The 24,924-nt window shown below is 40.7% G+C and overlaps 1 protein-coding gene across 2 annotated transcripts in view; it reads right to left on the bottom strand.

The window, feature by feature from the left end:
• Window positions 1-23,339, bottom strand: part of REV3L (REV3 like, DNA directed polymerase zeta catalytic subunit) — a 117,482-nt gene extending 94,143 nt beyond the window's left edge. For both annotated transcript variants that reach the window (XM_082300982.1, XM_082300983.1), the window contains exon 1: window positions 23,130-23,339. In XM_082300982.1, coding sequence (XP_082157108.1) covers window positions 23,130-23,268 — 139 coding nt within the window. In that variant the 5' untranslated portion in view covers window positions 23,269-23,339. The remainder of the gene's footprint in view (window positions 1-23,129) is intronic.
• Between the last annotated feature and the right edge of the window lie 1,585 nt (window positions 23,340-24,924).

Below are 24,924 nucleotides of genomic sequence, written 5' to 3'. Positions count from 1 at the left end.
TAAAGATGAAGCTCCAGCTCTTACTCTGCAACCACATATAATTCAGAATGAGAGCATATGGTATCAGGTGATACAGTTAGCAGAAAACTTTTACCTTGAATTTTACACCGCAGTGAGTATTAAAACAAAAAATTCTCAAGCAGCTCTCTTGTGTCCTCTACTCTCAATAAATTACTTTAATTAGTTTTACTACAGTTAGAAGGGATGTTGTTGTTCAACAGGCCAGAAAGAGCCAGTATGCTTGTACTTCATGGCATACAGCTAAGGAGCAATAAATTAAACAAGCAGTACAAGAATATAAACATAAAAATGCATCAACATGCATACCAAAAACATGTGCAAAAATATGCAAGAGTATTTTTACCATAAAGCTTAAAACCAGTCCAACTGAAAACAAGATACATTGTACATTAAAACCATAACAATATTTCTAACTACATACATTTTATCTATATATACAGTAGTCAGAGCATGTGGGTGTGTTTGTTCAAATAAGCAGCACTCTGGTTGAAATGTCTGTATTCTAAAATTTTACTTGTGGGACTAAAAAAGCTCTGTCAAACTCAGATTTATTTATTTACTTGCTTTTTTTGTTTCCTTTTCACTTGTGTTGCAGTATTCCTAGTTTAAAACTCTTTGGTACTCATTTTGACCACCAAAGCTGACAATTTAAATCTTCTGAAGGGATACTCCGCATGCTAAGTGAGCTGTTAAAATGCCAACAATCAAATGCAACCTAATCTGAACTATGCAAATTTTACTAAGTCTTGGCTGTTTGCCTTTGTTCCATGATTGAAGATCTAATCACTTACTCACTTAATATCGTGTCTCTCCTGAAACTCAATTCTTAGAAGTCTGTAATGCTTCATCGTGAGCAACTAGCGTGCATCTCTGTTAGCTGTACTGAGCTTCTCCCTTATATTACCTGGATGAAATCATGCTCCTTCGTCCAAATAGTTAGCTATTACATTTCCATCTTTAGGGAATCACAAATTGTATGTCAGTGTGTGGTGGTTTGATCCTGCCTGGGTGCCAGCTGCCCACCAAAGCCACTCTGTCAATCCCATCCTCAACTGAACAGAGGAGAGAGAATTCAACAGAAGACACATGAGTCAAGGACAAGGAGAGATCACTCAACAATTCCCATCACAGGCAAAACAGACTCAATTTGGTGAAATTAATTGAATTTATTATCAATCAGATCACAGTAAGATAATGAGGAAAAAGAACTTATTCTGAGGTTTATGTTTGCTGCAAGCCTCTAACATTATTTCACTCAAAAGCTTTTAAATGTTAAGGAAACCATGTCCAAAAGCAAGGTATTAGAAGAAAACCAAACTATTGAAATGGAGAAGTAAGTGACCTAGAATTACAAAGTTTTTCTAAAAACATCTTGTGACAGAGACCATCTCTCTCAAGTAGGTGCAGAACAAATATCTTAGGTTTGGTCAAATTGATATATATATATATATATATATGATATTCCTTCAGAACTGAGAAAAAGTTCCATTAATAAATACCACATAGAAATTACTTAAGTAGTCTTTCCTTTAATTGAAGACATTAGAGATAAAATATTTCAACAAAACATAGAAGAAAATGTGAAAAAACAAGCTAGTTGGATAAACCCACTTTTAACACTGGTATATTAAATGCAATTCTTCTGTCAAATAACAGATTGGCAGAACAGCTGAGGTTGGAAGGCACCTCTAGACACCATCTAATCCAACTTCCCTGCTCAAAGCAGAGTCAAGGTGGTCTATGACAATGTCTAGTACTTCAGTTAAGGGTTTTTTTTTTTTCTTCATTTTATACACAAATGTATTTTAACAAATGCTTAAACCATCCGATCACAACCACAGATAGCCTTAAGCCCAAGAAAAACTGAAACAAAAGAAAAAGCAGTGGGGTAATTTTTCTTCAAGAAAATAAACATAATTGATTATCATGTATATGAAGTATCCTGATTTGACATCAATTACAGTGGCAAGTCTAAAGGTTTCCAAAACTTGTTTCAGTAAAGAGATTCTAAATCTGAAAGTTTGCTGCTGTTCAGTTTAATATCCATGTATGTACACTCTTTTATCATTTTATTGACTACCAGCTTGTCTGATACAAGCTCTACATTTTTCAGAATGCAAGTAGCATGCACATAATTATGGTATTACTTTCTCGAGCTCAATGAACAGTCTAACAGTAAAGTACTCTGACTTTCTGGACCAGCACTAGGCACTCAGATTGGCAGAGCTATTGGGTCAGGCTCTCTGACAGCTCAAGCACACATTACATTGACTTAGTTTGGTGTTGAATGTTTCCTTGTAACTACGTCTACAGAACTGGTTCTCATTTGAAAACAAAGTCAAAATGACAAATCAAAAAACAAGGGTTCCCAAGAGGAATTCCCCGGAATCACTGCTATTATTCTTAAAAGTCTGACTTTGCAAAAAAAAATTTGCTTAAACTGAAGATGGCAAGGAATAACACGTATTACACAAAACTGTATACAAAGTTCCACTAACAGAACTTTGTTGATTCAGGTTTTGAAAATTTATGTCTACTAATTACCATGTTTAGAAAAAGGTACCAAATACCTATACAAGCTTAATATAAAAATTTCACATCTTACTATACTAAGTCTTTGAGTTGAATGGATCATCAAAAGCAACAGGAATTCTTAAAGAACACAAAGAACTTGCATTTCCAATGCACTGAGAAAACCACTGTCCAGTTGCATCGAAGTAAATCCTTAGTTTTGATCCGTAATCTGTTTAAAAGATGCATATTTTAGTAATAGGATGGAGGCCATCTACATTTAAGACATCCAGAGGACTTAATGAAGCTACTCAGTAGAACCTGGTAACTGGAATAGCAACATCCAAACCCAGTACAGACACCTCACTGAATGGTCCTTTAATTAACTGAAGGTCCACATGGACTAAGGGTTTTCATACAGAAGCAGGGCTACTACACATATGACAAAACCAAAACAACAAAAAGCATGCTAAATGGACTAAATGTTAGCTAAAAGGGGGAGCAATGTGGATGGGACAGAACTCTCAGGACATTGTATGTTTAGTACGGAAATGGCATGAAGTCTCCTTAGCACACTAACAGGTAGAACTTGCAAGTAACACTACAGATTAGCTACGAAAGGTAATTTTATGTGTTTTTAGTATAATTTTTGATTAAACTATTAAACCTTTGAAACCAGCTTATTCCATAGTAGTTGGTTGTCTGTAGTGGATTCATTGCTTTTTACCCAAGAACTCACAGAAACAAGCACTGCTGTTTGTTTCACCTGGTGGCAGAATACACATATGGTAACCTTCTTGAACCATTGTTTTCCCATGCTACAACTACTGGAACAGTAGAAGTTAGCCATAAAAGAAAACAAAGAGAACTAGAAGATACTGAACGTATTTTTGTTTTCATTGTCAGAGAAGCAATAGTCTTCATCTCTTTGAAAATAGCTTTTGCTTTATTCACATGTGTTTAGATGCCCTAGCAGCTGCTTATCCCATGGAGAACAAAAAGATTAGCAACCAAATCTGAAAACCCAGGTTAACCTTTGTAAAACACCATTCAGTGACTCTGCATCTTCAGTACTCTGTTCATCCATGTACCTTTAGTGGTCTGTTCTACTTTTCATGCTGAGATCCTCTAAGAGCATTTACCAGCACACACTGTCAGCTTACATGCCCCCTGAGAACAACTGCAGCCAGAGGACTGGAGGACTACAAGCCCCAAAAATAATTTTAGCTGCATAGTCACAATAAGCTTGAGTAAGAAATGTGCTTGATTTCCAATCTGTGATTTTTCCTGAAGTCAGTAAGCTTGACCAAATCTGAAAGTACAGGCAGGTTGTTACAGTAAACTATATGCACACTTTTGGAGAAGAACCAAAGAAGCACTATTGCTAATTGCTTAGTGAAGACACTTTAAATGAGCACTTAAGAGTCCTCCTCAGAAGCAACTATTTATGTTTCCAAGATTTGAAAAGAAAGACCACATTCCCGAAGCCATGCAACAGCTTCACACTAATGATATTGCATCAGGAGACAGATGAAGAAGTTTATACAAGTTCAGAAATCGAGACTGAGAAATCACAGCTCCAGGTTTTTTTGTCCCTGAGATCTGTTGGATGGTTATTGCTGCAGTTAACTCACATTCTATAAAGATTACCAATTAGTAAATGGTTTTAGACTGTTGAAGTATAAAGTCGCCATCATCTCTTGTCCTTTAAAAAAGAAGTAAAACATTTCTCAGGATGTACAGTTTTGTAAAGCAATGAGAACACCACTTAATTAGAGGCCCCAGCTCAAGTCTAGAAAAATCTCTTGAGAATACCAGTATCACGGAACAGAAATATTCCCATTCTCATGTTTCACATTGGGAAATACTTGCATTTCCAGTACTAATGGTTTCACTTCTATTCTGGATAATGATATTTATTTTGCTGTCCCTACTCGTGGTCCTTTTGAGAGAAAGGTTTAATTCAATCCTTTGAACATAATGATGAAATTATTAATAATGAGTTTAAGAAATCACTGACACACTTGAACTTGCTCAGGCATAAAAAACAGAAGAACGCAGAAGTTTCTGTTAGCAAACTGAAATGATAGCAAAGTTCAGGACAATGAAGAAAAGAACACATTTTCTTATCTGCAATTAGACCAAAAGGTGGAAACAGGACAATGTAGATTCAAATTATTCAAGTGAGATTACCAGTGCAGCACTGTGCCAGTTTATAAATTAGGACTTTACTTCTACTTATATTTTTATAGATATGAGAAGTGTTTTCCAAAGTCTCACAGGAAACAGACAGAAAAAACAGTATCTGACCTCTACCATCCTAACCATGAGGCTGCTCTTACTTTTCCAGTGGGCATTCAAACAATTGGACAACTGGAGAAAATGGACCATTGTTACAGCAGGGATTACTGTAACAAGCATATATCAAACCAGGAGTCCCGTGGAAAGGAAGTATATATGGACAGATTCGTGGCAGATGTTTCAGAGATGTTTATTTCTCCAGCCGCATGGCCGGGGCAGTGCTCAGGAACTCTGCAGTCACGGGACCCAAGGGTCCTCGGCCACACCAGGGAACACAAAACAACGAATGGGGAATGAGGCTGACCAGGAGCAGGGAGACCCCGTGTCTCCCCCCCAGGGCCCATCTCCCAGGGCTCCATAGCAGGGGGGGAGACCCCAACAGACCATAATCAGAACGAAAAATCTGTGCTTAAAAAATATTTTACATAGTTGGGACCAACACTTTGCTGATTATTTGAAATCCAAGTCAATTAACTTGGATGTACTTATTTTACTTTTGATACAAAGTGCATCAACAGCGAAGCACAGACCCAGCAGAACTTCTCACACAGGTGACTGCCACATCATGGTATTAACAGTGATGGCTGTGGACTGGGAAAACAACCTGAAACCCTCTTGTTGAGAGAAAATAATAGTAAGTCTTGTGCAAGCTTAAAAAGAAGCTGACTATTAAAACTTCCAGGGCTCTAGCCCTTTCAGAGCCAAAAAATTTTCTCTTGAAAAAGCAGAAGAAGACCTTGAAATACAAAAACACAGGTAAAGCTATTTATTTTCTCTCTTGGCTTTGGCCAGAAAAATAATTCATTGCTGTCTCTAGGGCGTTTCTGCACTGTCCTGCTCTAAAATCAGTGTTCAAAACCTTTTAATTATATGTAGTATAAACAGATTTTAATTTATTCAGGAAAAAACCATTACGAGAAAAAACCCCTATGTTTCCAACTCTTTGATGACAAAGGCAGTCTTCCAAATAAGCACCACTTAAACCCTATGCCTGTAGAAAAATTGTTCCTCTGCCTTTACTCTTGCTATTCATAGTTCTCTAAGCAGCTACTAGTCCTGACCAGATGACTGTAACAAATTCAAACACTTCTGGCAGAGGCATGTTTATTATTTTCTAATATGAATGCCTGCCAAGTTTCCCTGTCCAGGACTTTTTTTTTAAAGAAAGGAACTATGTGAGCCAAACTATGTCAGGGACTATCCTTCAAGCAGCTCTTTCAGAAAGTGGAAGTGCACTATCATATATGCAGACTTGCATTTGAATATGGTTCAAAAACATTAGAAGACATAGCACAGTCAAAACTTCAATCTTCAGAGCACAAAACGTTATGCTGTGAGTCTTGAAAATCACTTATCAATACAGAATACTCAAAATCTTTCTTAGCACATGATAAAAAAAGCATAAACTTTAATGAAATGAGCCATCTTTAATTCCCCTCAAAATAAAATCTTTTAATAAAACCTTCTGTTTAGTGACTTTTCAATACATATATTCTACAATGTCTTGTGTCCAGTCTATTGCTCATTAGTTTGCTGTACAAATCTCCACACAGTATTATGGCATAAAGGCACACATCTTATGAGGAACTCTTAGAAGCACTAGTGCACATCATTATCTTAAATGATGGTCTTGTGATTAAAATACCTAGTGGCATGAAAAGGAGGATGAATCCCACTTCAAATCCACCATGACCTTGTACAAAAGTCATTCAATCCCTCGGTCTTGATTCTACATCTATAATAACCAAATTAATAATTGATTAAATATTTTAAAGCACAAAGTCATTCACTAACCACATAGATGGCATTCTGAGAAAAAAGCAGTCACACAATTTACATATGTGTTAAACACTCAAAACCTACTCTTTGCAGGACTGGAATTAAAAGAAAGAAAAGTCAAATGTCTTCGCAAAGATTCTGCACATTACTCTCAGCTTTCCATCTGAACATAATCCTGAAAGGCCAACTTGAAGGAAATATTATCTTGCAAGAGTTTAATCCAATTGAAAATAACTCTAATATAATGACCAAAGCAGAGATATTACTTAAATGGGCAGTGGTTTAACATGGCAAGTATTTTGATTTATGTTGCTATTACCAGGTTTTCAAGTCTTGACGTATAAAATTCTGTTCAGGATATGAACTGAGGAGGTGTGGGGGAGACAAAAACCTTAAGTTATGACTGCATGAAAAACAGCAATCAAAATTATGGCCAAAAAGAACTAAAAACTTAACCTCATACACAAATCACAAATGAGACTGGGTTCTCCTTATTCTGTCCTACAAGTAAGTAACTACCCTTGACAATTATGCATTTAAAAACCCCACAGGACTCCAGTTACTGGTTCTAAACAAAAACATCTGTAGCACATTTCTATGAGAAAAAAAACCCAAACCAACAAAAAACCTGTAAGAATGGAATTCCTAGAGCCAGCCAGAAATATATTGGTTTTATAAGAACTGTGATTCTTACATACTACCAAAAAATTAAGTCTTGATGTTATATAACCATATCAGCCAGATCATCTACTGACAAATTTCCTTGTATCCAACTGATGAATTGTCCATTGAAATTTTGATGACTCATGTATTAAGAAACTGTCCTAAAGCAAAGAAAGATCTAACACATGGTTTCTTACAACAATAGTGTGTTAACCAAAAAAGTCTTCAAATGCAACATTTTGGATGCATTGATTCTGTTATTGTGGCTGCCACTGTTCAATAACTGAGGATCAAGAACTCCATTAACAGACAATTACAGAACATAGATATTTGTCTCCCCACTGAAAAAGGTGTAAGCCATTTCTAAATAGATATTAATTATAATCATGATAGTCTGCATTTCTTTTTTTTTTTTTCTCCTTTCACTTAATGGAAATTATGAGTCTTAATTCAGTCCAAAATTTCTTTTGTTTCACTTTATTTCTTTGGAAAAGATCACTCCATTTTCATCACATTCTTTACTAACAGGAGAAAACATCTGTTTGCCTTTCTTTTTTTTTTTTTTCTCACACATTTTTTAACTGCTTGAGCAAATTCTAATACAAAACTGTAACAATTCCAACCATCACTATCCCTCTTTGGAGTAAAGCCTTTTGTCTATGAATGGGCCTATGAGGAAATACCACTAAGCCTCACGAGAGGTGATCTTTAGAAGCCTTTTTATAGCTAAATACTTCAACACAGCTTGGCAATGAGAGACAATGATGTCCAGTTGCAACTGAGCTTATTTTAAAATGTGACTGAAATTCCTGAATAGCAAAAGAGCTTTTGACCCCACTGTGCAACTACAAAAATGGTCAAAGAACAACAATTTTCACTACAGATGTGACCTTTGCTTCATGACTTCAGAACTAAACTTGAACTAACTCATAAAAGCAGAAGCTACCTCAGGCCAGGTTTACTTCTGAGTTAGGGATGAGTGTACACAGAAGCTATGTGCCAGAAAAACAAATAATTCATGCAGTTGGCACCTTGTCCTTTCACATGGCTAGCCTCCAGTGTCAACTTGGAGATCTCCTTGTTCTAAATGCTAGCAGCTACTAGAACATAGGTTGATTTTTAAAAATCCACTTTACTCCTTGTAAAATATGTAATGTATCATGATCATGAGTCCTATCAGTCAACTGAAAACTAATAAAAAAAAAAATAAAAGAATCCCAACCCAACAGGTTAAAAAAACCCTGCTGTAGTATTTTCTTTCATACAGTACTTTTAAAAAGACATTACAAAGAATTGAGAGGATACAAGAGCTACAAGGAAAAAAATTATACTTTAAAAAGTAACTGATTAGTATTCAAATGGTAATAACAACTAGGACTTGATTCTTTATTCCTTGTCTGGAACACTGGAAAGAATTTCTGGAGTTGCAATTAAGGTTCAATTCACTACCTACGAAAAGCAGAACATGCCTTCTCTTTCACCAGTACTGTAAGTTTCATAGAAAGAAGTAACAAAGCGACACTGAGAGATTTTGGGTGGCACTAGTGACAATAATAATATTTAAGAATATTTTGAAAACCAACACCAAAAAAAAAGAACTGCCATCACCTCCACAGAAATTTACTAGAAGTCATTTCTTTTGTATCGATGACACTATCATCCTTAATTACAAACTTCATCCTTAAACTGATTTTTAAACAATGTTTTCCCAATCATTTGAATTTTCCCTAAAAAACCCCATACTAACAAATGAAACATACAATTTGAAGTATAATGACATTGGACTGCTCTCACATCCAATTACTCTGGTATTTACACAAGGATTTAGTGGACCGATTTCTCCATCACATATTCCTTCTCTTCTGAAAACTGTAACAAAATGAAGGGCATCAATACAACAGTTGGAGAGTTTTCCAAATATTACTTAAATGCAAAAAAAGAAAAAAGAGAAAAACTATTCCTATCTAATTTAAAGATCCAAAATTTTGTTCAAAACTGTATCATAACATTTGTAACTGCTATACCAGGTTCTACTCAGTCAAAACAACTGGGGTTCTGGGTATGCACTTAAATACAATTTAGAGATATTGAAGAGCTAGGATTATATTCAGAGTAGCAGAATATATTTAATTCTGTTACATCTGGTTACATTAAGAAATGGCTGGTATCTGTAACAGATCATTTCGCATTTGAAGAAATTAAGAAACTGTTTTAGCATGTTTAGATAGAAGAAAGTTGAGATTCCTTCATGAATGCAGATGGAATGGACTTCTAATTCCCCAAGCTTTATTTTTTCCTCTTTTTTCTTCGTATGTTTCTCCTCCTGTAATCCTCACAAGAATATGCAACCTCTAGTACTAGAAGCATCTTGTTTTACTGTTCTGATGAATTCAAACACCACATTTTTGCAAAGCTGCAGTGTGTGCAGTAATTTAGAACACAGCCAGCAGAGAATCATCTGCCTTTCTCAGTTACTCATTACAGTATCAATATGCAGCTCACAAAACAGTCTGAAGCTGTAAGTTATTTTCAGCTCTAGAACAGTTGAAACCTCAATTACGCTGTGCTAACAATGAACCCAATTACTTGAGGACAACAAACTGAGTCTACCTCCATTAAAAAAAAAAAAACAAGAATACCACAAACATCCCCCCAGAAGCCTCCTCAGCTCAGCAAACATATTGAATGAGTCCTTCCCCCTCTCTTGCCTCTTCCTTGCAATTCTAAGTGATGTCCTAGTGTAAAAGCACTAACAATTAATCACACCTGATCATTTATTTGTCGCAACACAAGCCAAATAAAATCTGAAGGCTTCAGAAAGCAACATTTATGCAATGTGATGGTTACTATATCAAATTCTTGGACCAAGAAACTCTTGTTCAATACTGCACACCATAAAACATTTTAAATCATTAACTAAATATAGAAAAAAGAAAATGCAAACCACTGGATTGGAAACTCATCAACTTATCTGATGTAGAGACTCAACTGTATGATCAGGCTTTAAGTTTCAACTGAAGGCTTCTGCAAAGCAGCAGTAAAAACAGACAAGTTTTGTACTACTCTGTTACAAATAATGCATGTGCTTCTCCTGACCCTTGTATACCAAATTATGTATCCTCTGACAATAAAAGCACTACAATGCAATCTTAAGCCACCAGGTTTTCTCCTAAATCAGTTTCTTACTCAACTTTCTCTGGCCAACTCCACTCTGATCTACTGTTATTTTTCCACCACCATTTTATCTCCACAACTTTATTGCCAACTGCATAAGCTTCAGCCTCTCACCATTACATGTTCTGCTGTCAAAATACCAAATCCCTGGTCATTAGGGTTCTACAAGTAAAAAATGTAGTCACTCATCCTTTAAAAACTAGAATTGAAACATTAGCTGTAATTAAATGGCTTACTCTGAGTCAGATGGGTACAGAAGCCAAATTATTAATAAACTTAAAACACTGCATTTCTAGTGATTTCCATAAGAGAACAATATTCTGAAAAAGCCAAAGACTAACCTGGAAAGAACAAGGTATTGCTATGGTTTTCTTACAATAAATCAAGCTTACACAACATATTTAAGATTTTTATGGAAGTAACTGAGTAATGTAACAAACAAACAGGCTACAAGAAGCCCACTGGCACCAAAGAAGATATGATCAGGTTGAAGAAGTGTGTTGTTTTTCACAGCATTTGGGTTTTGCTCTGTTTTTGAAACCTGCCACATATGCACCTAACATTATGCAGGCCCACTTATCTTTCTTTGCCAGCAAGAGATGCATTTTCTTGTGCACCCATCATGGCTGAGTCTGGCTTGAAGTCTGGCTGGTTTTAATTTATTTCTACTGATACACTGGGAAGATGAACACCAGACATTTATTTGTTTTATTTACATTTTCACATCCCTTAACCTAAAAATAATACAAATTGTCATGAAAGTAGCCAATACAAAAGGTGTTCACAAACTGTACAGCGTTGATGAGAATATTGTAGTTCTTCACCATGTTCTACACCTCTCAGACAGTTCTTGGTCGGGGGACCTTGTTTTTCTCTCCTCTCCTCTCCCACTGCACAGAGCAATAAACCTCATGCAACAACCTCACTTCCAGCCACAAGCCCAGAGATAAGAAATTTCAGGGGATGAGTCAGCCCCATGAGACACAGCAAGCAAAATCAAAAGGGAGAAGCCTTAGATAACTGGTCCCTGTTATTTCAACTCCAACATCAATATTTTCACAGTCCTGGCTCTCATCACACTCCTTCCTCCAACCTTCCCCACCCCCCAGCTCACCTCACATGCTCTACATACTCCTTTCTGATCCCAGTCTTCCTTTCAACACATCCTACCCTTCCCCTGTTTTTCCATTCAGGAAATCCCTCCTACAAAATTCCACTTCAAAATAATGACTAACAATATTGCCATGCCATCTGTTTTCATAACATATCCCTCTTTCTACACCTTTTAACGCTCCATTTATATAGAACATAACTTTTTTGGAGTGAGGACTACCCTACTATTATCTGCACACTGCCTAAAACAACTGGTTTTGATTCCTAAATCTTTCATCTTTAATATACAGTGGTTAAAATGACTATTTATTTCCTTGATTAGGTTTCCAGCCGCTGGCAGAAGAACACAAATTCACCAAAACCTGACATGCTGGAACAATCTGTAAATGCTTAGCAGTACTTTATTCTGTTCTTCTCATCTATCTGAAAGTGAGGGGGCTGCTGATGGGGTTTTTTGTGGGGTTTTTTTTTTAGCTTTTCTTGTTGGGGGTTTTTAATGCATCAGACTCAAACCAGGAATCTATACTGTAAAGATAATAAATTAATCTCTGCATGGGAATTGCAGGTTTACGAATGCCCATGTCAATTCACAATTCCTCAAGAACTGTACATCAAAAAAACCACCACCATCAAAAAACCATAAAAAACTGGAACAAAGAATGACCTGAATTACCATGGCATAAATGTACAACATACGCCATTCTTCTGAAGTAAGAAAAACATGGGACAATTTAAAACTGTATTTCCAATACAGAACACCTTTTTAGTCACATGATGACTTATATTCAGTTATTTTACATAGTTCTCATGTTTTCTATCAGCTAAGACACACCATCAAAACCCAGAAAATCCAGATCCAAGATTTATTACTTTTACACAGTCATAACATACCCAAAATATCTACATAGAAGCTTTGTAAATGTTACAAAACAAACCTCGCTGTAATCAGAATTGAGATGAAGTGTTTATACTTTCACCTCAGAGGATGGCATGTTAAAAAAAAAGGAAGGGGCAACAAGACACACACTGGACATCTCTAAAACAGATTTGGCTGTTATTGCAGCAAGGAAAGAAACGAAACTTAGGTGTGGAGAAGCAGTCTCGTAATAATGGACCACAGAGGCCAGTCATTTGCAGTATATTTTAGAAGTCAAAACTCAGGCCAAGATTGTTTAACATCTTCATTAAGGAGCTGGACATTGAACAGGTGCACCTCAGCAAGTTTGCAGATGATAAAATCTGGAGGAGTGCCTTCTACAACAGAGGGTTGTGCTGACATTCATAACAGGCAGAAGAAGTGGGTAGAAGAACTTCATGGAGCCCTACAAGGAGAAATGAAAAGTCTTAGCCTGGGGAGAAGTAACTCCATACATCACTAGGGGCTGGAGGCACACTGACTGGAAAGCAGCTCTGATGGAAAAGACCCAGGGGTCCTGAACATAAACGAGCAGCCACAAAGAAGGCCAAGAGTCTCCTGAGCACCATTAGGAAGAATAACACCAGCAGATCGAGGGGCATGATGCTTCTCTACTCAGCACTGGTGAGATGCATCCTGGATGCTAGCTTCAGGTCTGGGTTTTCCAGCACTAAACATGGATACTGGAGTCGGGCCATAAAGATAATTAAGGGCTGGGAACACTGGACATGCAAAGGAAGGCTGAGTAAGCCAGGATTTTGTAGCCTCAGGAAGAGAAGGTGGGAAGGATCTTATCGATGTATATAAATACCGGATAGGAAGTACTAAAGAAGAGTGAGCCTGACTCCTCAGCAGTGTCCAATGAATGGACGGACAAGAGGCAATGAGCACAAACTGAAACACAAGAAACTTAAAAGTCTGGTGGTTTTCTTTCTTTCTTTGGTTTGGTTTGTTGTGTGTGATCAAACACTGGAAGTTACATAGCCAGATTGTGGCGTTTTCATCCTTGGAGCTTGTCTAGATAGCCCTGCTCTGTGCATGGCACTTGGACTAACTAGACAATCTCTAGGGATGTCCCTTCCGACATGAACACTAATCTGAGGGTGAAAACACACTTCTACTGTAAGAAATAGATAAACAGATAACCCACAGCAGAACTGGGTTCTTTTTACTGCTACTATTTAGGTCTAACAGTAAAGATGGCTAAGTATCAGTTCCACAAAGCTAATTCAAACAGCTCAAAAATTAAAATATTTGATACCATAGATTCATTTTACCTCAGCATAAGAATCTGCCTGTAATCTCTTCTGATTTCCTACAGGCAGCAGAATAGGTTTCACTGCTTAAAAATGTGAATGCCACAAATCCATTTGCTTAATGGTCAATGGACGAAGACATATGAGAACATAAAGAATGATTCATCTGCAACAAAAGTATTTTGTAATATTTCAGCTAGCTTAAATATGAAACTTTTCAGAAGAAAATACAAAAGTTTCTATATCAAGAACTCCAGAAAATAGCCTCTTCATCTGGATATTATGTGTAATAGGGGTGGCAGCAATAAGAATTTGTTCACTATTGATCTGAAGGCAGTACCTGTCAATACGAGGGCTGAATCAGTTTCCAATTCTTACTGCTTAATAAGATCTGTACTATGCAGAAACCCACCTAAGTAGTTTCAAACACAAAACGAAAGACTCATTATACATCTCATTATACGAAACTTGGAAAACTTTTATTGTAAACCTCCGCTGAGGTCAGGTATTATGGATTAGGTGCAACATTCCACAGTCCTTTCAATATTCACATTGAGTACCACATGTTGATACTGCACCTAAAATAGGACATACAGCTTTTCTGTAGTAAACACTAGTTTAGTCAGCAAACAGCACAGAGGCACAACATGAGTGTAAATAAGCAGGGCTGCTCTTACTTTTTCTCTTTTAGGAAAAGAACATGTCACTAAGGGACAAACACAGCTAAGCAATGATCTCTGTACTGAATATTCTCTTTTTTCTTCTTTCCAAATCTAAATCAGTTTTCACTAACAACACCAAAACCTTCCAGTAACTTTCACAGCTGTAGGGTAATCAACTTCAAGACAGCTACCTGGCAACCTTTCCACATCATTTGGATGCAACTGTGCTTACCTGGACACAAAGGCTGTGCAGAGCACCTGGATACTCACTGCTGACAAGAGTAATCTCAGTCATCACAGAATGCTGAGATTAGAAGTGGCCTCTGGAGGTCACCTGGACCAAACTCCCTGCCCAAACAGGGCCACTGACAGCTGGCTGCCCAGGACCACATCCCCAGAACTTTTAAGTGCCTCCAAGGATGATGACTCCCCAATGTGAAACCAGAGAAGGCATGCACATATACACCAAGGTAACACAACATGAACTCATAAACATGCAGTAAACATGACAGACTGCAAATATATGAGTCAGGGAAGAAGTTATCTGAAATGGCTGTCTGCATACTGATCACTGAGGAAAGCTGGAACATACAGACATCAAATGGTTCCCTAATAAGCCATATGGCTCAGCCCAGCCAGCAAGTGTGAAGTTTTATTTAAATGCCCTGCCAAAAACCACACAAACTTGTGCACACCTTATAACTTCTCTGTAATAAAAAGCAGGTCTTGAAAGAAAAGAGCCTTAACAAACATGCATGAATGAAGACTATGCAAGAAGTGACATTTTGGACAGCCCCTATATGTGGTATAAACTTTTCTGATATTTGTTTAGATTCTTGTATATTTCGGGCTCTATTCTCAGTCTTAACTGTATCACTGGCAGAAAAATGCTGCCTGTCTGCAAGCTCACATACTTGATTATTCCACTGCATTCTTCAGAATTGTTGGTTTCACTGGAATACATACAGGTATTATGAATAACAGTGCAATTAAGTGTAACTATATAGATTACACAGCAGATCTCTGCAATCAATCCCTGGACCCTGCTAATCAAGCCTATGGCTTAACATTATAATTGTTACCACAACTATAACTTTGGTTAACATTGAAAGAACGTTATTTTACTATTCACATTATTTTATTACTGGGCAATGTAGTAGCCTAGAAATAACACTGCTTGTAGACAGCAGCTTCTTCACTGTATTATCAGTTCTGCTACTTATTTGATGTGGGACCCTAAGTAAACTCATCCTTTTCTTTACATAGGTATACCTTGCTGTCTGTCAAGAACATGTTCCTGAAATGTGAGATAATTCAATATAGTGATACAATTTTCCCCCCAGAATAAATGTGATATAGAGGAGACATACACACAAAAAATGCACACAATTGTAACATACAGGGACAGTATCTATGACATGGCAGACAGAGAGGAAAAGGCGAAGAAGCAAGTTCATCAGTTGTCACCTCAACATCCAGTGATGACAGGTCAGGAGGCTGAGGTACTGGCTTTGCAATAGTTGGAGATAGAGAGTCTCTTTAAAGTGTAATTAAAGAAGAAAAAAATTTTTGACTGCCAACTGTCCTGAGATTTTAATGAGCAGGTCTCCGGTAACATGAGAATGAATCCTCAGTGACTCTGTCGGATCATTACAAAAAATTTCACCCACTTCATTTGTGAGACAGAGCATTGACTATAAATCTTTCAGTATGAGTGTTCACACTGCCTCTTTCCAAATGGTTATATGTTCACTGTCATCATCATGCTTCTCAGAGGTCCACTGCACACAGAGGTCAAGCAAGTTAACTAAGGGTGAAGGACAAAACCAAGGTAATGGCAACAGTTAGTAGAAGACAGTATTATTAAATGATCAATACTGGAACTCTGAATATGAGAGACTGAGAAGAAATTGATAGCATGGTATTACCACACCTGTTTCCTTCTTTCAGAGATTTATCTTGTCTACTCAGACTGCAAAAATTACTAATCAGGAGCTGTTTCTCACTGAGTGTTTACACATCATCTCATCCTGCCAACCTCCGTTGTGATATGCATGTGCTTCTCTGGTAAAAATAAGAGAGACAACTATTTTCAGACCAGTGTGCTATTTTGAGGAGGTTCATTTTACACACTGCAAAAGAATATATTTCAACAAGCAGCCAAAAAGCACCCTTAAGAAGTATGTAACAGAACTGGAAATTGTAGTTGAGATAGATAAGCTCCTGGTCTACTTCCAGAGACACTAATCATAAAAACCAATCCCAGATTCAATACAGATGCAGCTACTTTGTGGACATTTTAAAGTCTGCAGCTGATTGAGTTTTAAGCATGTAGGGTCACGTATGCATGTGTTTTTTTGACTGAATTACAACAGCACAAATATATTGAGTGACTTGACCAGGAGGTACTCTACAACAGCAAACACAATATTGGTTATGAACCTAGTTACCGGATTCTATTTAGAACATCAATTTTGTCACAGTATTTTAAAGTTTATTTAAGAAACAGAATTTTAGCAAGTTGCATATGTACAAGTATGAAATTGGCTACTTAACAAGTTTCATGCCAGTGGAGCAGAATCTCAGTTTATTCAGGCAGCCTCTCATTGCTCAAACAACTCAGCAGGCAATCTACACAAAGTATGTAACAAATGCCTCTAAAAAAAACCCAAAAAACCAAACCAAAACCCTGAAAATAACAACAAAAATCCAGAAGGTTCTTAAAAAAACCCAACCGAACACACCACCACCACTAAACCGCCACCAAAACCCGACAATTTGGAAAACATGTCCTTTTAATACATGAGGCAATTCTTCGGAAGTATGAGAAGGCTGTCAGTGCAAGATGCAGAAATGTTATGATGGAAGTGAAGCTACACTGTACGACACAAAAATCTTTTAGGCCATGCTGTAGCTCACAGAATAACCCCTTATCAAGAGTTGTACACTGGTATATTTTGGGAAAGGGTGTGAAAAGGTAAAGCAAAGGCACAAGCCTCACCACAATGGCTGTATCCTCTTCTGCATCCTCTCACTGGGAATCCACAGAAGAAACTGGAAGAGTGTTACCAAGAAGTAGTACCCACTTCTGAGAAATGGAATAGGGGAAGTAGCAGCAACCGGAACAATGCTCAGCTGTGAACACTGAACTAAGGAAGCTACAGGGAAATGACCACTGTGGGGGACAGTATCTGAAATGGTAGGGAAATTGGGGAGAGGAAAAGTTCACCATGAGCTGAGTGCAGAAAGCAGCAAGATCCTGCAATGAGTTCAGTCCTTCTCAAATGAACAATAACAGAGGACAGAAAGACAGACACTGGATAGGATCAGATATACAGCCTAGCCTGGTCAGTGAAGGGGGAAAGGGGAGGGGGAAGAACAGAAGAAAGAAGATAAGCAGGCCCCTTCACTGAGTCATACCAGAGCTACTGCTGCTGGAAGAGAGCCAGATATTAGCTGGAGCTTTTGCCTCTGCTTTTCTTCCCCCCTCTCTTCTGGTCTCAGAAGTGAAGGCACCAAACTGAGATGCCTACCTGAAATACATTCAGATTTTGCTGACTGCAAGCCCTTACTCTGTATTACATTTAGTCTCAGAAAAACTTGCAATCAAAAGCATGCAAGAATAACTTAAAAACATACTTTCCTTTGGCTGAGTTTTTGTGCTGCCCTGAGTAAGATTCCTTCTTGGATCTGTGATTGCACAACGGAAAATACAAAACCCCTCCAAACAAGACAAATACATAAAGTGGCAGTTGAGGACAGCAGTTATATTACCTCTCAAATTACACATCACTTTTTCCTAGGTAAATTCCTAATCTGCCTTCTCCAAAGGCCATCCTGTCAATTGAACGCACATTTCTCAACCTAACACCCTTTAAAAGCAATTTTAAAATGTGCACCTATTTTTGTGAAATTTATCACACATCAGCCTCAAATCACATCCACATCAAAATTTTTTTTTTTGCTAATATTTCAACTATCTGTTTGACAATACTCATTATTACACACCAACAGATATCTCCTACGTGGTTTATGAGTAGTGTCCTCAGCTACTTGTGCTCAAGTCTTGTTAAGTGAAGTGATAATTTAGCAACCTCAGCTTGCTAATTAATGTCCCTCCTAAAATGACATCTAGTCTCCCTGATTTCTTTATGAAGGGAGTTACAGCTTGAGTCTGTCTTTCTGCAGCTGAATAAGCACCTGACAGAAACACTCAACTGAGCAGTCACGCAGATGTTCTGAAATGGTCAGTGAAATTTTGAGGACAGACTACAAGAGCTTGAAATGGCCAAGAGCTAGTAGGAACCAATACACCCCATACACCATAAGAGATCTCATAGCAGACAAATCTTCACAATACCAGATAAATGGAAGCAACATGGGATAGCAATCGCCTTCTGAGGTCACCTAAATTTAACAGAAGTTTGGAATGAGGCTTAGGGTGACTTACAAAGCTTGATTAGCAAACAGAGAATTAAATTCCACATACTTTTTCAGAGGAATAAAAATAATATGGACATGGCATCCGATCACTAGTGGGGTTCCATAGGGCTCCATCCTCAGCCCAGTTCTCTTCAACACCTTCAGTAATGACTTGGACACAGGACTCGAAGGAATATTAAGTATGTTTGCAGCCACATTTAATTGGGAGGAGCTGCTGACTCCCTCAAGGGCAGAGAGGCTCTGCAGAGACACCTTGACAAATCAGTGAGATGGGCAACCACCAACCATATGAGGTTTAACAAGGTCAAGTGCTGGATCCTGCACCAGGGATGGGGGAGCCCTGGTTTTGTGTATAGATCAGGGAACAAGAGGCTGGGGAGCAGCATTCCAGAAAGGGACCTGGGGGTCCAGGTCAATGGCAGCTTGAACAAGAGTCATTAAGCTATTAGAGAGCATCCAAAGGAACACCACAGGGATGGTGAAGGGCCCTGAGGGGAAGCCACATGAAGAACAGCTGAGGTCACTTGGTCTGTTCAGCCTGGAGGAGACTGAGGGGAGACCTCACCGTAGTCTTACAACTTCCTCATGAAGGAGGTGCAGGTACAGATCTCTTCACTCTTGTGACTAGTGACAGAACTTGAGGAAATGGCACAAAGTTGCATTGGGGGAGGTCTAGGTTTGGTATCAGGAAAAAGGTTTACCTGGCACTGGCACAGGCTCCCCAGGGAAGTGGTTACAGCACCAAGCCTGAGAGAGTTCAAGAAGAATTTAGACAATGCTCTCAGGCACCTCATATGACTCTTGGAGTGTCCTGTGCAGGACCAGGAGTTGGACTCAACGATCCTGATGGGTCCCTTCCAACCCAGCATATTCCATGATTAAGACCTGTGGAACAACCTCTTCCCAAACAAAACTATTAACATACATGACTTTTATGATTATAGATATCTCTTACCTTAAATATATCTGTTTTGAAGCCATAAATTCAGGTACTTATGTGGTTGCAAAAATCTTAACAAGATTCAGATTAGCAACAGGAATGACAATTCAAGAATTGACAATTCAACTAACAACAATACATTAACAGAAAAATAAATTTTCATTATGATTTCACTCTGAACAACAGGCCTTGCAATTTTTCAAAGTTTTTTTCTGTTTTTACAAAAAGCATTTACAAAAGTAGTAGTTAGCAGACAATACTGCCTAAGAATAGAATGTGACTTGGTTTCATACTTGAGCATTACCTAATGAATTAAAACCTATTGTTCTTAAGCATAAGCAGCAATATTATGAGACTCCTTTACAGATACAAATACTGGTGCATCAGATAGTATCTATACTCTTACACAATAAAGCATTAATTCAACACTGCTTTCATTGTATTACCACCATGGCAATGTTGCAGCATTTCTGAAATTATACTTTTGTCCACATCACTATGTCAACAGACATGCCAGTCTGCTTAAAGCAGCAAACAGCTAAAATTGAATGAAATGGCTCAACCAGCTCACTTCACCTTTTGCTACTGTAATCAGAACTTTACTCTTCATTTCACAAAATAACAGAATATAGTAGGCAGGTCTTTGGGCTTAAACAGAATTTTGATTCCTTGTCTTTCAAGCTCTTATGCAAAGATGTAGGACATCAAGACAGAATTTGCATAGCCTTGCCAAATACAACAAGATTTCTTCCTCAAAAGACATAAAGAAGTTGTCAAATGTTATTGCCAACACAGTCCGTTCTAGGACATGATCCTTCCATTACTTGTAATTAAAAGTCTGGGTTTTATCTCCCCCAACCACAAGCAGCTTTCATTTTATAGATTGTAGCAGTAAACCTTTACAAATTAATTGCTGGGTACTGGATTACATAAAAGCCTTCAAAGGTAAGAACACTGGCAATCCCTGTCATTCACACACCTCACTGAATGCAGTACCTCCACAAGATGGGGCAGAAAGCACCAGGTGGGTGCCTTCAGGACCACTGTCCATAGCTGCTGGTGGACACAAGGATACAGCACTGCCAGACGTTTGACTTTCTGAACATCTGCATAAGCCATTGCCACATACTAATCAAACTCCCTTCACTCAGCAGGTGAAATTTGAAGTCTGTTCTGAACCTGACTCCCAATTAGCTGCACAGCTTGGGCACACAGCTATAAACACAGTAAGATTCTGCAAAGTTAATCATGCCGGAGGTGGAGCAGCCTATACAGCCATAATAGGTTGCTACCATGGAGGCAACAAGGCAACTGAGCACCTTTCCTGGAGGCATAGCACACACATTAAACCCAGTAAGAAAGGGTTATTCCCACCCAGACCAACTCAAGTGAAGATAAGCATCACGATGCCTGTAAACCAAACAATAAGGACATCCCATTGTCTTAGACAGTATGCTAGAAGTTGTTTTTACTATTCCTTTTTCCTCAAAGAAAATGTCAGTGTAGATATAAGTGATTATACTTAATTTTAAACTTCAGCTCTCAAGAAATAACCTGAGAATCACAGTCAGAGTACTTCTAACAATGACTGCTTAGGTCCAACACCTCTGAAGAGAGAGAATTACATCTGTCTGCCTTTTTTAAAAGAAAAAAAATGCAGAGATGCAGTAAGAAGCTCATGAAGCTTATCAGCAAACATTACTAAAGGTACAGAACGTTTAAAAAAGATTTAAAAGTTTAAAAAGGAAATAAATAGGATAGACAAGTCACACTGCCTTTGCAGACTCTAGTGAATTGTCTTCTCTAACGAAGACAAATTAGAAACACTTCTATTATGCAAACTGACATTAGTTTATGGTTGGGGAAGCCAGGGATTTCCTACTGTATTCCTAATAGCTGGACAACTAAACTACTTTACTGTTTACTTTATGATGCCACATTCACGATATGGCATAGCCTAAACATTTTTCTTAAAAGAAAATAAGCCTTAATGAGTTAACCACACATATGCACAAAAATCCTGCTACTTGCCAACAACCTCAGGCTCTACATTTTTTAATAATGAAATAGTTACTCGTACCATTACATAAATATTATTACATAATATCTCCTTTGTATGCAGAATTTGAGCCACATTAAAATAGGTCCCAGTATTTCAATATTGTATCTATTAATCCCACTCATTCACTTAATAATTTGGAGCTGTAGCTGCATCAGAGCACAACAGCTTTAATATGTCACGCTCCTCTGTGCTTAAACAGAGAAGACAGTTAATTCTGAATTTAAAAAAAACCAAAAAACAAGCCAACAAAAAATACAACAAAAATATCTGCTCTACTATAACAACTGGTTGAAGGGAAAGACACCTCTGCTGTGCTCTTTTATTATGTGTTTTTTGTCTTTCCTAAGATTTAATGTATGTATCAATATATAATTTTCAATATGCCAGTCAATAAAACATGCAGAAATACCTTAATTCCCAAGGTCAGCATTACACAGCATAAGTGTAAAGAAATCACAAGCAATGATGCTTAGTACGTCTAATATCTCAAAAAACAGGGGTTTCTTCCAACTTAATATTTAACGTATGAGCAAACTACAATACATATTAAATTAATTTTCTTAAATATTATATTTGTTAGAAATTTGTTCTGAGAGTATATTTGTTCGTATTGGTCAGAAACACATTTGAGACGTGGGACGGCTGTAAGCACAAGGCCACACAGCGAAGAGGCAATGTAGAAGTAGCATGTGACATTCGGGAGTCTCGGGGGGCAACATGTGGCCGGCGCTCAGGACGCTCCTCTCTGCAGTGCAGCACCGGTGCCTCCGGCCGTGCGCGATCCGCACCGCGACACGAGCCCCCACTTCCGAAGTGCCGCACAAGTCTCACTTGTGCCCGCGCTCAGCGGCTTCCCCCTTGTCCGCTCGCCCTCCCGCAGCAACAGCTCCCGGGAAGGGCAGGAGAGCGGCGGTGGGCACCGGGAGCGAGGGCGGCACGGGCCGGCCCCGGTGTTTGCACAGCTGCGCCGCTCTCCCGGGGCAGCCCCGCACAAAGCCCCGGCGGCCCCGCAGCCCCCGCGCGGGCGCGGCGCGACACCCGGGGCAGGTCCCCGCTCCTCGCCGCTGCCCTGCCGTCCCCGCGGCCGCCGCTGGCAGGTGAGACGCGCCGCAGCGGCGGCGCCGGGCGCGGAGGGGGGGGCGCGACCCAGCCACAAAGAGCGGGAGCTGCCGCTGCCTCCGCCGCGGGGTGGGCGACGGCGGGGCTGGCGCCAGCACGACCCGCGGCGTCGCAGCGGGGGGACGTCCCCACCCGTCCGTCGGTGGCGGCGGCGGGGGTCGTCCCTTACCTGCAGGGGTGGCGCCGAAGACTCTCACGACGGGCACCCGCTTGGCCGGGGCCTCTCGGAAGCGGGACTGGCAGGGGTCCAGGCCGGGCAGCGGGCTGCCCATGTAGTAGTCGGCAGTCACGATCCGCACTGAGAACATGTTTGTTCGCCGCCGCCGAGGCACCAGCACAGCACCGAGCGAGCGCGGAGCGAGCGCGGAGCCCGCACGGCTCCCCCCGCCCGCCGCTGCCGCCGCAGCGAGCGCGCGCGCGCGCAACACTGCCAGCGCCTACCGCTCCTCGCCCGCCCGCCGGAGCGCGCGCACGCTCCGCGGGAGCGCGAACAGCCCGGCACGCGCCTTGTCTGTGTCTCCGCTCCCCCCCCCGCCGCCGCCGCCGCCGCCGCCTGATGCTGCCGCTCTGGGCGCGTGCGCGGCGGCGCGCCCCGCGCGCGCTCCTACAGCCGGTGCGGCCGCGCGCCCCTGAGGGACAGCGCGGGCTCGTCCCCCGCGGACGCCCCGGCGGCGACGGGGGCACCCCGGCCCCGGGCTGCAGCTGCTGTTGCCATGATGATGTCGTCACGGATGCAACCATTGGGGGAACGGGGGGGGGGGGGGGGTGGTGGATGGGCCATGTGTTGGGGGAAGGGGGCACAATGCGCAGAGGAGGTATCCCTCACTCCCTGACACTCATACGCGCTCCCCCCCACCCAATCTTTCGGGTGGGCTCGGCAGGCGGGGCGCGAGCCCGCGTGGGAGGGTGAGGGGAAATCTTTCTATCGCTTCCCCTGGTGGCGAGGGAGGAGGTAGGGAAGGAGAGAAGGACGGCCTCGGTGATTCGGCGATCGGCCGCGCGGGCTGAGGGTGAGGCCGCGGAATCCCGAGCCGCGGATGAGGCGGGAGAAGCAGCGCTGCCGGGACACGACGGGGTTAAGCTGGGTCGACCGCCATTTTGGATGGCGGGGAGGTGAGTCTCCGCACGCCGCAGGGGCCAGCCAAAAAAGAAAAACCCTAAGAAGATGGGGGCGAGGAAGGAGACGGGACACGGAGGAGAGGGTGGAGCGGCCGCGTTCCCACCAGCGCCCGCGCGCCCTCGGGCTGTGACGGTCCGCGCGCGCGGCCGGGGGGCGGGGCCGGGGCTGCGGAGGGACGGCGGGGATTGGCGGCGGGGCCGAGCGCGCGGGAGGGGCGGGGCGGGGCCGCGCGCGCTGCGGCGGAGCGGCGGGGGCGGGGTCGCGTCCCAGCGCCCCTGCGGGCGGCTCGGCACCGCGGCCCCCTGCTCCTACTGCCCCTGCTTGTCTGCCTCCTCTTCCGCCCTTTAGGAGAGCTTAGTTTGCGGTTTGCAGCGCTCTCGTGCAGGCTTTTATTGAAAACCGTAAAACAGGCTTGACTTTAGGTTGAGGTGCTGAAAAAACCTTGAGTTTAGGTTTAAGATTTCGTGTTGCAGTCTCTTTGTCTGAGAGCTGCGGATTCGGGAGGAAAGACCCCAAAACAGCAAATATCCAAAGAGTTGGCAGTGTGGGAGAGGAGCAGGTTAAAAGGCCAAATACTCACACGCACTGCGAGCGATGCTGATACATGTGCGTGCAGGACTGGATGATACGAGACAAATGTACGAATCCATAAAACCTGACAAACGTCCAATATGTAGAACACATGTTTCGCATTTTGGTTACATGTGTTTTGGGTTTAGATTTGAACAAAAGACAGGTCAGGCAGTTGCTACCCTTCATTTTTTCATTGTAATGAACAGGAAGCTTGCCTGTCTACTCAAGGGTAACTGGTTTCCTACTCTTTCTTTGTAGGCTGTTTATTTTC

The sequence above is a fragment of the Coloeus monedula genome (assembly GCF_965178545.1).
Source record: "Coloeus monedula genome assembly, chromosome: 2".
Classification (NCBI taxonomy): domain Eukaryota; kingdom Metazoa; phylum Chordata; class Aves; order Passeriformes; family Corvidae; genus Coloeus; species Coloeus monedula.
The sequence above is the reverse complement of the archived record's forward strand: the minus strand, read 5'-3'. Positions and strand labels throughout refer to the sequence as shown.